Below are 14,286 nucleotides of genomic sequence, written 5' to 3'. Positions count from 1 at the left end.
TATTTTTGGGCATTTGGGCTGTTTCCAAAGCTTAGCTATTGTAAATAGAGCTGCTATAAACATAGGGGTGCAGGTGTTCTTTGGAATTGATGTTTCTGTGTCCTTTGGGTAAATACCTAGGAGTGGAATTGCTGGATCATATGGAAGCTCTATGTTTAGTAGGTCCAGAAATCTCCACACAGCTCTCCATAGTGGTTGGACCAGTTTGCACTCCCACCAACAGTGCAGGAGAGTTCCTTTTTCTCCACATCCTCGACAACATTTATTGTTGCTAGTTTTTTTAATATGTGCCATTCTCACTGCTGTAAGATGGTGTCTCATGGTAGTTTTAATTTGCATTTCCCTGATTACAAGTGATGTTGAACATTTTTTCATATGCCTGTTGGCCATTTGCATTTCCTCTTCAGAGAAGTTTCTTTTTAGCTCTTCTGCCCATTTTTGGACTGGCTTATTTTCTTTGTTTTTGTGAGTCTCATCAGCTCTTTGCAGATTTTTGCGATCAGTCCTTTATCATTAGTGTTGGGTGCAAAAATGTTCTCCCAGTTGGTGGGGTTTCTCTTTGTTATTGTTATTGTCTCTTTTGCTGTGCAGAAGCTCTTTAATTTGATGTAGTCCCAGCTGTTTATCTTTGCCTTCACTATCATCGCTTTGGGTGATGTGTCTGTAAAGATGTCTTTGATGTGCATATCACAAAGTGTTTCGCCTATATTTCCTTCTATGTATTTTATGGTTTCTGGTCTTATGTCTAGTTCTTTAATCCATTTTGAGTTGATTTTTGTGTATGGTGTGAGGTAGTTGTCAAGCTTCATTCTTTTGCATGTAGAGACCCAGTTTTCTCAGCACCATTTATTGAACAAAGTTTCTTTGCTCCAATGCATAGTCTTTGCTCCTTTGTCAAAGCTTAGTCGACCATAAATCTGTGGGTTTATTTCTGGATTTTCTATTTGATTCCATTGGTCTCGATGTTTGTTCTTGTTCCAGTACCATGCAGTTTTGATGATTATGGCTTTGTAGTATAGTTTGAAGTCTGGGAGTGTGATGCCTCCATTCCCTTCTTTTTTTTTCAGGAGAGCTTTGGCTATTCAGGGTTTTTGGTGATTCCATATGAATTTCATCAATAATTGTTCCATTTCTTTGAAGAATGATATTGAAATTTTTATTGGAATAGCATTGAATCTGTATATTGCTTTTGGTAGGATGGCCATTTTAATAATGTTTATCCATCCAATCCATGAGCATGTCTTTCCATTTCTTTGTGTCTTCTTCTATTTCTTTTAACAGTGTTTTATAGTTTTCTTTGTATATGTCCTTTACCTCTTTTGTTAGATTTATTACCAAGTATTTGATTTTTTTTGTTTTGATAATAAAAGGGATGGTTTTTTTGATTTCTTCTTCTTCAGATTTATTGTTTGTGTATAGGAAGGCTACTGACTTTTGCGTGTTGATTTTGTATCCTGCCACTTTACTGAACTGATTGATGAGTTGAAATAGTTTTTCTGTGGAGTTTTTGGGGTTCTCTATGTATATTATCATATCATCTGCAAATAGTGATAGTTTGACTTCTTCTTTTCCTATCTGGATTCCTTGTATGTCTTTGTCTTGTCTTACTGCTCTGGCTAGGACTTCCAGTACTATATTGAAAAGCAGTGGTGAGAGTGGACATCCTTGTCTTGTTCCAGATCTTAATGGAAATGCTTTCAACTTTTCACCATTGAGAATGATACTGGCTGTTGCTTGTCATAGATGGCCTTTATGATGTTGAGGTATGTTCCTTGTATCCCAAGAATTTCAAGTGCTTTTATCATGAATGGGTGTTGCACTTTATCGAAAGCTTTCACAGCATCTATTGATATTATCATATGGTTTTTATATTTCTTTTTGTTGATGTGTTGGATAACGTTGATTGATTTTCAGATGTTGAACCATCCTTGTGTCCCTGTAGGAATGAATCCTACTTGGTCGTGGTGAATTATCTTATGGATACATTGTTGGATTCTGATAGCTAAAATATTGTTGAGGATTTTTGCATCAGTGTTCATTAGGGAGATTGGCTTGTAGTTTTCCTTTTTTGTGTTGTCCTTGTTCAGCTTTGGTATTAGTGTAATGTTGGCTTCATAGAACATGTTTGGTATTGTCCCTTCCTTCTCAATTTTTTGGAAGAGTTTGTGAAGGATAGGCACTAATTCGTCTCTGAATGTTTGGTAGAATTCATTTGTCAATCCATCAGGTCCTGGGCTTTTGTTTTTGGGGAGGTTTTTGATTACCATTTCAATTTCGCTGCTTGTAATTGGTCTGTTTAAGTGTTCTATTTCTTCTTTATCTAGCTTTGGGTGATTGTGGAGTTGTAGGAATTTGTCCATCTCCTCTAGATTGTTGAACTTGTTTCTATATGTATTTTCTTTTAATGTCCATTTTCAGAGCTGATAATTTGTTGCTCCTTCATTTAGTGAGTATATGTTAATGAGTGTTGTATCTTCTTTTTTTTTCATATTGGTCTTTTATTCTTTATTTTCTTTTTTAAAAAATAAATTTTATTTTTATATTCCCCATACAATTGCAACCCCCTTATTTTGACCTCAATCCCTCTCCTCCCTGCCCCCCACCACCCATAGAGTGTCTCTGGTTCATAGTTGTTTGTTGATTTTGATTTTCACTTTCTTATAGATATTCATTTTCCTGGTCCCTTATTTAAGTTTTCTAGATTCCTGCTATGAGTGAGACCATCCAGTATTTTTCTTTTTCTTTCTGGCTTATTTCTCTGAGCATGATCCCTTCCAGCACCATCCATGTTGCTGCAAATTGCATGTGTTTATCTTTTTTTGAATGCTGAGTAATATTCCATGGTGTATATGTACCACATCTTCTTGATCCAGTCATCTATTTTTGGGCATTTGGGTTGTTTCCAAAGCTGTGCTGCTATAAACATAGGGGTGCAGGTGCTCTTTGGAATTGATGTTTCTGTGTCCTTTGGGTAAATACCTAGGAGTGGAATTGCTGGATCATATGGAAGCTCTATGTTTCGTAGGTCAAGAAATCTCCACACAGCTCTCCATATTGGTTGGACCAGTGTATCTTCTTTTTTTTTTTTTTTTAAGATTTATTTATTTATTTGTACAATCACTGGGTACAGTCAGAGGTGCGGGAGGGTGAGAGAACTCACCAGAGCCAGAGGGGAGAGCAGAGCAGGCAAACTGACGAAGTACACTGCTGAGGGGAACAGTGGGTGGCACGAGAGGTCTGCGTGCCATGTGGGACCCTCACCTGGTGTCCGGGGATCGAACCGGTGCTGCAGAGTCTGTGGGCAGCTTCACAATCCAGCGCTCAACTGCTGCGCCACCAGGGAGGCCCAAGTGTTGTATCTTCTTGATGTAGTGTACCCTTGATCATAATGTAGTGTCAGTCTATGTCTCTGTTTCCTTTTTTTAATTTGAAGTCTATTTCATCTGCTGTAACTATAGCTGTTCCTGCCTTCTTTTTTGGTCCATTTGCTTGTAGGATTGTTTTCCACCCTTTTACTTTCAGTCTGTGTTTATCTTTTGTGGTTAAATGTGTTTCCTGGAGACAGCAGAAGGTTGGATTTTGTTTTTTAATCCAGTCTGCTACTCTGTGTCTTTTTACTGGTGAATTTAATCCATTTACATTTAGAGTTAATATTGATATGTTGGCATCTGTGTTTGCCATTTTGTTTGTCTTTTTTGTGATTTTATTCCTCACTTTATTCTATTCTTCTTGATCAATCCTCTGTTGGTTTTGGCTTTAGGACTTCTTGTAGAATTTTTTTGAGTAGGGGTTTAGTTGTAATGAATTTCCGGAGTTTCTGTTTGTCTGAGAAGGTCCATATTTTTTCTTCATAGAGAAAGGAGAGCTTTGCACAGCAAAGTATTCTTGGTTGGCATTTGGTGTCTTGAAGTTTGTTGAATATGTTACTCCATTCTCTTCTTACCTGTAGTGTTTCTTCAGAGAAGTCTGAGGGTAACCCAATTGATTTTTCCTTATAAGTTAGTGTTTCTTCCCCTAAAGGTAATTTTGAAGGCTGATTGGAGTCAAATAAGGAAAACAGGGAATAATATGGTAGAGAAGGAGCTGACCTGTTAATTTACTGTCAATTAAGACATTATAAGACTTTGGTAGTTTTAAGTCTAAAATTTATAACAATATGGAAGTGTCAACCTTCTGAGATATCACTATCAAATAAGTAGAATCAGTTTAAAATAGAAATATAACTTTCCTTTAATAATTTTTTGGATATAAGATATTTTATATTTGAGATAGTTTATTTTTGGAAAAGCTTTCTAATTTTAAGAATGTGTTTTTTTCTGTCCATTTTCACAAAGGTTTCATTTTTGTAACTGTGATATGGTGCTTCCATTGGAACATATGTGGTATGCAGTATTTTTACAGTAGCTATTGTTTATTGTGATATATGCACGCAGAAAAGGAATTATCACCCTACCAGATTCATGAAAACAGAAACAGAAACCAATGTGGAGTAAAACAGTGCTTGGAAATCAGAGAATAGCAATTTAATTCAGTCAAGTTACTGAAGATTGTCAAAAAGAAGAAAAATGATATGAGGTTATGACGACAATAGAGAATAGTGGAGTATGTCTAATATCCCTGATACTATCATTTTGTTTTCAGGGTATCATGTGGGTCTGTTAGACTTAAATGGCCTATTCAGCCACCATTATGGTTACCTACAGTTCTGCATTCATATACAAAGGTCAGAACTGCCCAGTCACAGTCATAAGAGCCAAACCTTACAAAGTGCCTTTCATATCAATCAAGAGCAGAAAGCTTGATCACTCTGGCAAGGGTATGCATCAAGAGGTATGACTGGGAACACCTGGGGTGCTGAGGACAGATGCATAAATTTACTCCCGACTCATACATCCTGAGGTATGACTGGGAACACCCGGGTGGCCGAGGACCGATATATGACAAGGGACCCCAAAAGCTGATCAGTGGAATGCCTTGTTGATAACATTAGGACCATAGCCAGTGGATGGGGTCCAGTTTTGATTACAGCACTTGGTTATCAAGCTGATAACATGGTCAGCAGACGCATGTTCCCCCAAGCCCTGGATAACATTCTTGAGTTTCACTCATCCTTTTTTCCCTGTCCTAACGCACGTAGCTGATGCTGTATGATTATTCTATAAATAAAAACTGCCAAGATCTTGCTCTCAGCAGCATCCTGCATCATGTAGCCTGCTCCAAGACTCCTGTGTCTTTGTCAGTGCAGTGTTGCCTGATGCAACAGTATAAGAAAAGTATCAGAGAAATCCTTTTTTGTTTAAATGTGGGTATGTCTCCGGGATCACATATATTTCTTGTTAATTTTCCAGGAGTTTTTCTGTTTTTTTTTTCCTTCAGCATTCAAACATAAGTGGAGCTGTTCGTTGATAATAGGGCATTCTATCATGACAATAATCTTATAGGTACTCCACTTTTGATAATCCAAAAGGCAGATCTAGCCAGGCAAATCCAAATTTATTTATGTCATTATTTAGGATTTTTTTCATGTAATTTTAAGTGAAACATACCACAGATAACTCAAGGCTAAAACTTACGGAGATGGAATGTGGGTGGAATGAAGGTGCAAATTAGCATTCCCCCACCTACTCACTCATCATGTATTCTTATCCACATGTGGGCACAGGTTGAACCTGTCTGGTGATTTTCATTTATACGGGAGATCAGTGTCTTTTGATGAAATTTTCCATTGAATTTCTTTTCTAGTTAAAAGTGTTTTGGTAGACAGAATATTTTAACATTCTTGCTCATGAGATACTCACACCTGTAGTCAACTGCTATTCCATTGCTATGGTGACATTTCTATATCCTGACTATGTCTGTATCAGTGACATCTCTTCATTATGCTATAATGGATACCCATACGTGACCAAATACTGTTTCGGTTCCTTTTTGAAATGCAGAATAGTTGCTAGAATACAAAAACTACCTGATACAGTTTAGAATATTTTGAGACAAGACATAATATTACTTCAAGTATATGTGAGTCTGGCCAAGTGAGAAATTTCTCTAAATTTGAACAAGTATAAAGGTGATTTCCTAAGTAATGATCTGAAAGAATCAAGAATGCAGCAAAAATCAGAACAGAATAATTCATTGTTGTACTTGCTTATAACACACTAGTGACTCATATCTTATTTATCTCTCTTGGAAATTGGATATCCTCCAACATGCCCAGAAAAGGAAGGAAAGGTGCCAAGTAAAAAGAATGTCAGATTTTTCACTGATTAACTTCTCTGAATCTCCTATGACAAAATCAATAGGTTTAAATATCTTGCTGCAGGCGGTTGCAGTGTCTCTCCTTGTATGAAAAACTGGCCATCTCTGCACACTAGCATGATCCTACAGAGTTACGATCCTCATTCCTTACACATTTGAGAAAACATTTTCCTGATTCTCAAATTAGTACATTAAATTGCATAACTACATAAACTAATCTCAATTTTCCCCCTCTCATTTTCTTTCTCTCATGGCAAACATCGATTCCCTGTTTACATTACTATGGTCTTGTTATGAATATTGAATGATTTCTTTTTCATTTTTTGAGTTTTTTTCCCACTCTAAATTCCCCAAATTTTCATATCTCATGTGTCATGCATTTATTTTTACTTTTATAATGACAGCTATTAGCTACTTTGTGCTTCTCTACTGCTTAACACATTATTTACAAATCTTTGTTTGGTATTTAATTTCCTCACAGTACAGCTATCACTTACTTGTCCAACATTCTTTTGCTACCTTACATGAACCTACTTTTCAGCCAAATTGGCCCATTCATTTTTATATCTGCTATGTTGTTCATGGTGGTGCCTCTATTTGAAATGTTGCTTCCCCATTAGACTGGGGAAGCACACCTCCTCCATCATCAAAGTCAACACTATGCCATATTCTTACATGACCTTCCTAGTTCAATAACTTTTTATATCTCTTAGCTTACTTATCACTTTCTGCCTTGCATTACTGATACCTGTGTATTTGTCTTTGCTATTGGGTTATATGAGATAAATGTCCAAGACTAGTTTCATTGTAATTATATATATACACATATGTATTATATATGCCATAATGATACATATTACTTCTTGTAACATAATGTTATCACCTCTTTCATTGGTATTTTATTCTACTTTTACTAAATGAAAAAATATTATCATAATGTATCCATCTTATATGACAGAGTTAATTTACAAAGTTGTGACAACAAAGCCTGATATATATCAGCATGAAAGGAAACTCACTGTTCAGCCCATATGAAATAGCAGCAGTGCTTTCAAAATGGTCTTAATAAGATTTACTATATTGAGACAAAGGACTATGACTTCATTCTTACTAACCTCAAAAGCATAATAAACTGTAGTCATTTTGGGCATTAATCCAATTTTACCATTAACATTCTCATAAATTTTGATTAAGGAACAATGCAAGACTTTTGTAATTAAGGGAAGTGCATCAGAAATTTATTTCCTGTCTACAGTTTGTCATATTCTGAAAAATACTGAAGTTCTATGATTATCTGTAACCCTGGAGGATGGTAAAATATCTGTAAATATATTTAACTTTGAATTTATAGTAAGCCACTATCTTCTAAGAATATTTTGAATGGTGCAGTTATGTTATAGATGTCTTTACTGTCTTAATTTACTAATTTTAATTCTTCTATATGGCAACTTAGAGAAGAAAAAATTGTTTCTCAATGAGATTCCACTTGATATGGTTGTTTCTGTATTTTAAAATAATAAAGGTTTTTCTGCTGGCTTCCTTCTTTAAATGTTTTTTTTTTCTATAAAGATTTTGCCCTAATAAAAATTTTATGATTTCTGTCAAGTTAATTTAAGTCAATATAGCAGAATTATATCGACATGATCCTGATCTCAAGTGGCTGAATCAGTGATGACTTTTTTTAAAAAGTGTATCTTTTTCAGGAAACAAGGAGAGTGCTGAGCACAGCCAGCTGTCATGACGATTTCTGTGGTAGTTTTCCTTAGGTGACACTAATGTTCTATAGACTGCTTTCACATTATAGTTTCCTTTCCAAACAACTCAAAGTATAGAAAAGCTGTAATTTCTACAATTAATACACCCAGTAAACCTTTCAGTTGGCATTCTTTTTTACTTTAACCTTAAAGTTTCTTTTCTCCTGAGATATGAACCTCTATTTACATAGTGATCATGGAACCATATAGATTCCAAATATCTATCTTAAATTTAATTGTTTTATATATAATCATAAAATATTTTAGATGCTCTTAGGAGAAGGCAGGGTTTTTTAGCCTTAATTTTATTCCTTGTCATTGCTAAAATTGCTCCAAGAGATGCTTCCCACTTCATGCACCTGATTAAGTTATTGTCTGTTGAATGAGCCCAGTTTGCTTACCACAGTTCTGAGTACTTCATATGTATCCATTAACCTTCAATATTATGCTGACTATATGTTAGACAATACTAATATTCATTTTAAGAGTGAGGAGACTGATACTCTTAGAGGCTAAACAATTTATCCATGGATTTGTGTACTCTTCATAATCACATTATTTTTTTCTATCAAGCAACTCTTGAGGAAAGACTTCAACTGACTAAGCTGACTTCCAGCTTTGAAGCACCTCTTCCTTTCCTAGCATATAACAATGTTTGATAAAATATGAAGGCAGGGCCTCCCCTGCTGGCACAGTGTTTGAGCACTGGGCTGCGAAGCTGCCTGCAGCCTCTGCAGTGCTGGGTCAATCCCTGGCCACGGCAAGGGTCCCACATGGCGCACAGACCTCTCCTGCTGTGCCCGCTGCACCCCTCAGCAGTGTATTTTGTCTGTCTGCCTGTTCTGCTCCCCACTCTGTCTTTAGTGAATTCTCTCACCCTCCTCTGCTTCTGACTGTACCCAGTGCTTGTATAAATAAATAAATAAATAAATAAATAAATAAATCTTAATTTAAAAAAAATATATGAAGGCAAAAAGTGTAAAAGCTACAACTGAGCTCACAATTTATATCAGTGGCCTAAATCAAAAGAAAAATCCTAGTAATAAGTTGTGGGCTGTGCTACTTCTAGCCTGGTCAACTGGAGGAATGGGGTGGGGAGAGAGGGTTACAACTTCTCCAGGGCAATGAAAAATCAGTCATTCTTCACAAGGTGGAGAACCAGGGCCAGCCCACTGGTTGAAACGGGTGGAGGGAAGGGCTCTTCCACTTCTGAGAAGGGGTGAAGAATATACTACTGCTTGAGAATATAGAGTTTGTGGATTTAAGATGGCAGGATAAAGCCTAATGGCCTTAAACAAGAACTGAACCAAATTGCATGCTAGTAATAATCCAGATGTCTATACAATGTCATATTTGAATCAGTAATATTAAACTGATTACAGATAACTGGTTCTGGGTACAAAATGAACAGAAAATCATTTGTAAGAGAAGGATGATGAGAGGATGGATATGCATCAAAAAACTAAATAAAGCTAAACTAAAGCTTAATAAAAAATCATCCATTTTGAATGAACTTGCAAAACAAAATCCCAAAGCATGTGAGAAAGCCTAACATAATGAGAGAGTGAATGAAATTGGCAATTGAAGATAAATTTGACCCAGAAGAAAATGAAATATTGAAACATGTTGGCAAAGAATATTTTGCATGCTTGAAATAAAAACAAAGGAAGACCATCCATGAATCCTTGAAGAATCTCCCTACCATTTTTTATAGATGGCATTCCTTTGTTTATATTTCAAACATTGCACTTTGTCAGGCTGTTTTAATCTTTTCAATTGTCAGTTTCATTGACTCTTCCATATACTTTGTGGTAAAACTTCAGAACATTAAGTATAAAAAGAAAATCGGGCCTCCCTGGTGGCACAACGGGTTAAGACACAACCTATGAAGCTATCCACAGCCGCTGCAGCACGAGTTCAATCCGTGGCCAGGGAGCTACCCACATGGTGCAGCAGATCTCTCCTGACTCGCCTGCTGCTCCCCTCAGCAGTATACTTTGGTCATTCTGCCTGTTCTGTTCCCCACTCTGTCTCTGGTGAATCCTCTCACCCCCCCACACACCTCTGGCCTGTACCCCAGTTATAGTATGCATAAATAAATGAATCTTTAAAAAAAAAGAAAATCTTAACCTGTCAGAGAGAAAATACAGACTAACCTCAAGACAAAAACAACTAGATTGTGGACACAAAGAAGTGTATAGAGAAAATGTATTGTCAATCCAGATTCTAGAATTTCATGCCGGAGTATACCAGTGACAGACATTGATTAAAAATATTAATTGAATAATCTACTTTAAAACTGCATATTCTTGAAGAAGTAAACCTACAATGAAAGATACAATATAAAGTGAAAGGGAAACATCAAATTTAACCCTTGCTGTTAAAAGTAATACCTAATTGTAAATAAAGGAAATGAAACTACATAAAAGTAAGTGCAAGCAGGCTAATAAAAGAAGAAATGAAGATAGCCAACCAATGTATGCAAAATGAAAATAAAAACACAAAAGTTTGAAATTCTAATAACATCAGTATTAACAAGAATAAAAAAAAAAAAAGATCACATCTGTTCTTGGTGCTTCCACTTAGGCCAATAGTATGGATAACCTGGTAAAGCAGGGAAGTGAGAAATTCCAGCACTGGGGAATTAATTAACCTGGGGAGGGAGAATTGAGTAAGAGTGGCAGTTGAGAAGGTTGAACAAGGGATACAGGTACAAGTAAGTAGTACCTGTATCTGCACTGTTTTATTTCTTTAAATAGTGAATCAAAAGTGCAGAATGTTAAGATTTCTTGAAACATAATGGTGGATACATGGGTTCTCATACTATTATTCTAAATATGTACTTTTATAGTTGAAATGAGATGACACTGGGCACTTTCAGGAAAGTGCGAAATTTTATGCACAGCAGTGATGTATGTTAACTGCTGTGGTGAACAGTTTACACTATATACAAATGTCACATCGCTGTTGTATAACAAACTAATATAAAGTTCTATGTATTATATCTTCATAAAAATGCAAATAATAAATACTCAACAACACCCCCACTCCTTACCAGTGTCTGTGATGCCCTATAGAGCACCTTTTCTGCTCAGGATCCGTAGGTAGTTACACTGAGAGTAAAAGCTGTTGTATTTAATTACAATTCTTTTCTTCTTGTGATGAGAACATTTAAGAGCTACTCCGTTAACCATAGTTAAAACTATATTATTAACTATGGTCACCATTGTTCTTTGGATTCTTGCAGGGCATTCTACTTGGACAAGTCAAATTCACCGACAAACTCTACATCCAAAGCTGCCTACATAGATAAGGTAAAGACGGATGTTTGCATTTTTTTGACTCTGCCATTTATCTACCTGATTACTTATTTTTTCTGCTTTGATCTTGAGCAATGTGTAATTATAAACCTTAGTGGTCTCCAGTTCTGTTACCTCCATAATAAAATATTTTAGGTTACTCATTAAAAACTGTAACAACTGAATTGCATCCCATCCAAAAAGGATTTCTTTCTGCTAAACATGTTGAACTTTTTGTTCATCACTTTTTTCTGCAGCTAATGAGGCCTCTCAATGCTTTGGATGAACTTTATCGGCTGGTAGCCTCGTTTATCAGGTCCAAGCGCACAGCTGCTTGTGCAAACACAGCTTGCAGTGCCTCTGGAGTTGGGCTGCTGTCAGTTTCCTCAGAGCTGTGCAACAGGCTCGGAGCCTGCCACATCATCATGTGCAACAGTGGTGTGCATCGGTATGTGAATTTACACTTGGAAGTTCTTTTTTACCTTTTGGCTTCATGAAATTATAACAGAAACATTCAAAGGACTCATGTATTTGATATAAGATTTTGGATATGAATTAATCCTTATTCAGTGTTTTCTGATTTTAGTTTTTATATTTTCAGTGACTATTTATTCATAAAAATGAATGCCATCCACATTTCAAATATGGTGACCCAGAATCGTCTTTCCCTTGTACTTCTATTAACAGAATTATACTTTAGGTAGAAAATGTGCATCATTTTTTTTTTTCAGTATAGGAATTGCATGGTTGGAGCTGATGCAACCAGCTAAACTTAAATCACTGCGCTTGATAGATATTCCACTTTTTATTGGTTTGGATCTCTGTTTCCCAGTTATTGTGGATTAAATGCTGCCTTGGGGTTACTACTGTCTTCCTACTACTGACAGAATTATTGTCCAGGAGCTCATACACTATGTTCTTGAAAATTTAAAGGGATCTTGGATTTGTTCTATTCAGGTGGTTTGTCTTAGGCAATCATGGTCTGTGGGGAGGCAGCGATGAAAGATATCTGAATTATTCATAGAACAAGTCAGACTTGAAATCAGCAAGTCAACTCCTTCTTCATAATTACTTGCTCCTCTTCTGTTACTTCTCCATTTTCACAGGGAAGTAAAACTATGTAGGAGGAAGTAATCGGGCACTATTAGTGCTCGTTGTAATTCGAGTCGTCAGCAAGTCTTCCATCATTGATCATAGCCTCTTCTAAGTAGTAGGCCAATTAGATTTTGAGGATGATAGTTTATTGGTCATTCAAATTTATCTGTTACTTAATTCATGCAAAAGACTGCAGTTGGTGCTGTGGACTGTGTAGCATCATAAAGCTATGATGCTCATGTTAGATTTAAAGCATGAACAGACAACAACAAAATTAAAGTAATAATAAATAACAGTAAAATAACTGAAGCATTATAAAAAGTAACAAGCCTAGACTGTAAGAAAATGTAAGTGACCTAAGAAAGTTATAGCTAAGAAATATCATCTGCAGCTGAATAATCATTTTATAATCTTTTTATAAGCAGAGAAATGATTTTTTTTTTCTCATAAATTCATTTTTATTCATTCTGTTTCCTTTCATTCACTAAGTAAGCATTGGACACCAGGTAGGTGCAAGCACTGTTCTAGTTGTGGGGGATACATCATTGAGTTGTTAAAAGTACATATTCTTAATAATGTGCATTGTTTGGGGAGGAAAGGAATGATTAAGTAAAATATATATGGAATGTGGTGAGTAGAGTAAAAACAAAACCGAAGTCAGAGGGGCAAGGAAGTGACAGGATAGGAAGAAGGGGTAGTGGCACCTTCCAACTGAGGATTTTGAGAAAGCATCAGTGCAAGTATAGGAGCCTAAGTAGGAATGTGCACAATGTGTTCATGGATAGCACAGAGGCCATCGTGGCTTCAGCAAAATGCCATTGCCTTGATTATTTGTTTTCTTATTTTGGTGTAAGATTGTAATTATCTGAGGGTCATGGAAAACTGTGACAATCAAAGAGACTTCAGACTTGGAAACCATAAACATACTCTTACCTCCACATTACTTTACTGAAAGTTAATGCAATTTCATCTGCCATTTAGTCCTAGAACCATGACCAAGTTGTCCAAATTATTCTCTGATCCATGAGCAATTTTAGAATTTGCTAGGTGTGCTAAAGGAGAGAGATTGATGTCCTGCAACCATTTTATAATTGCTATATTCATGGGTTGGTTAAAATCACAAGTAACTTTGAAATTTCAAAGTGGTTTGAATTTCTTTCTATGATTCATAAAAATATTTAGCTTTAACCAACAAGAGTTTCTTAGGCACCTGCAGGGTGTGAAAGAATTCAGCTCTATTCCCACACTATCTGCTGGAAGATAACATCAGATTCCACTGGTTAAATGCTTGATTTCTTAAGACTGACCGCCACTGCAGGCTCCAGCTGTAAGCTTATGCTCTGATCAGTGTTTCTGACCAAGTAGTCATAGATCTGAGGGTCAAATAATCCCATTCTCAGGTTCAATTAAGTTGCTAGAATGACTCACAGAACTCATAAGCTTTATTACTCATTAGATCATTGACTTATCACCAAGGATATAACTCAGAAACAGCCAGGTGGAAGAGATACATAGAACAATCTATGGGGGAAAGGCTTGGAACTCCCTTCCTCTCTTTAGGGACACCATCTCCCCAAATCTCCAACCTGCTTACCAACTAATAAGTTCTCTCTCTCTCCTTTTGAGTTTTATGGAGACTTAATTACATAGCTGTGATTAATTCAGTCATTGACCATTGGTCATTGATTGGTCCCCACCCTGGAGGTTGGGAGTGGGCCTGAAAGTTCCACCCTCTATTCATGTCACAGTGTATTTCCCTGGCAGCTACCCTCCATCCTCCAGTGTTTTCCAAAAGCTACCTCTATTAATATGACAAGAGATACTTTTATCATTCACAAGGCTTACAAAATTCTAAGGATTTTAGGAGCTATGAGCCAAGAACT

At 36.3% G+C, this 14,286-nt stretch overlaps 1 protein-coding gene across 1 annotated transcript in view; it reads left to right on the top strand.

The window, feature by feature from the left end:
- Nucleotides 1–14,286, top strand: part of PREX2 (phosphatidylinositol-3,4,5-trisphosphate dependent Rac exchange factor 2) — a 261,162-nt gene that overhangs the window by 203,991 nt on the left and 42,885 nt on the right. The window contains exons 36-37 of the mRNA XM_037505649.2: nt 11,257–11,323; nt 11,566–11,756. Coding sequence (XP_037361546.1) covers nt 11,257–11,323; nt 11,566–11,756 — 258 coding nt within the window. The remainder of the gene's footprint in view (nt 1–11,256; nt 11,324–11,565; nt 11,757–14,286) is intronic.

Source organism: Talpa occidentalis, unplaced genomic scaffold (assembly GCF_014898055.3).
Source record: "Talpa occidentalis isolate TD23 unplaced genomic scaffold, MPIMG_talOcc4v2.1, whole genome shotgun sequence".
In the NCBI taxonomy this organism is placed as follows: Eukaryota; Metazoa; Chordata; class Mammalia; order Eulipotyphla; family Talpidae; genus Talpa; species Talpa occidentalis.
This window is presented reverse-complemented; position numbering and strand designations above follow the sequence as displayed.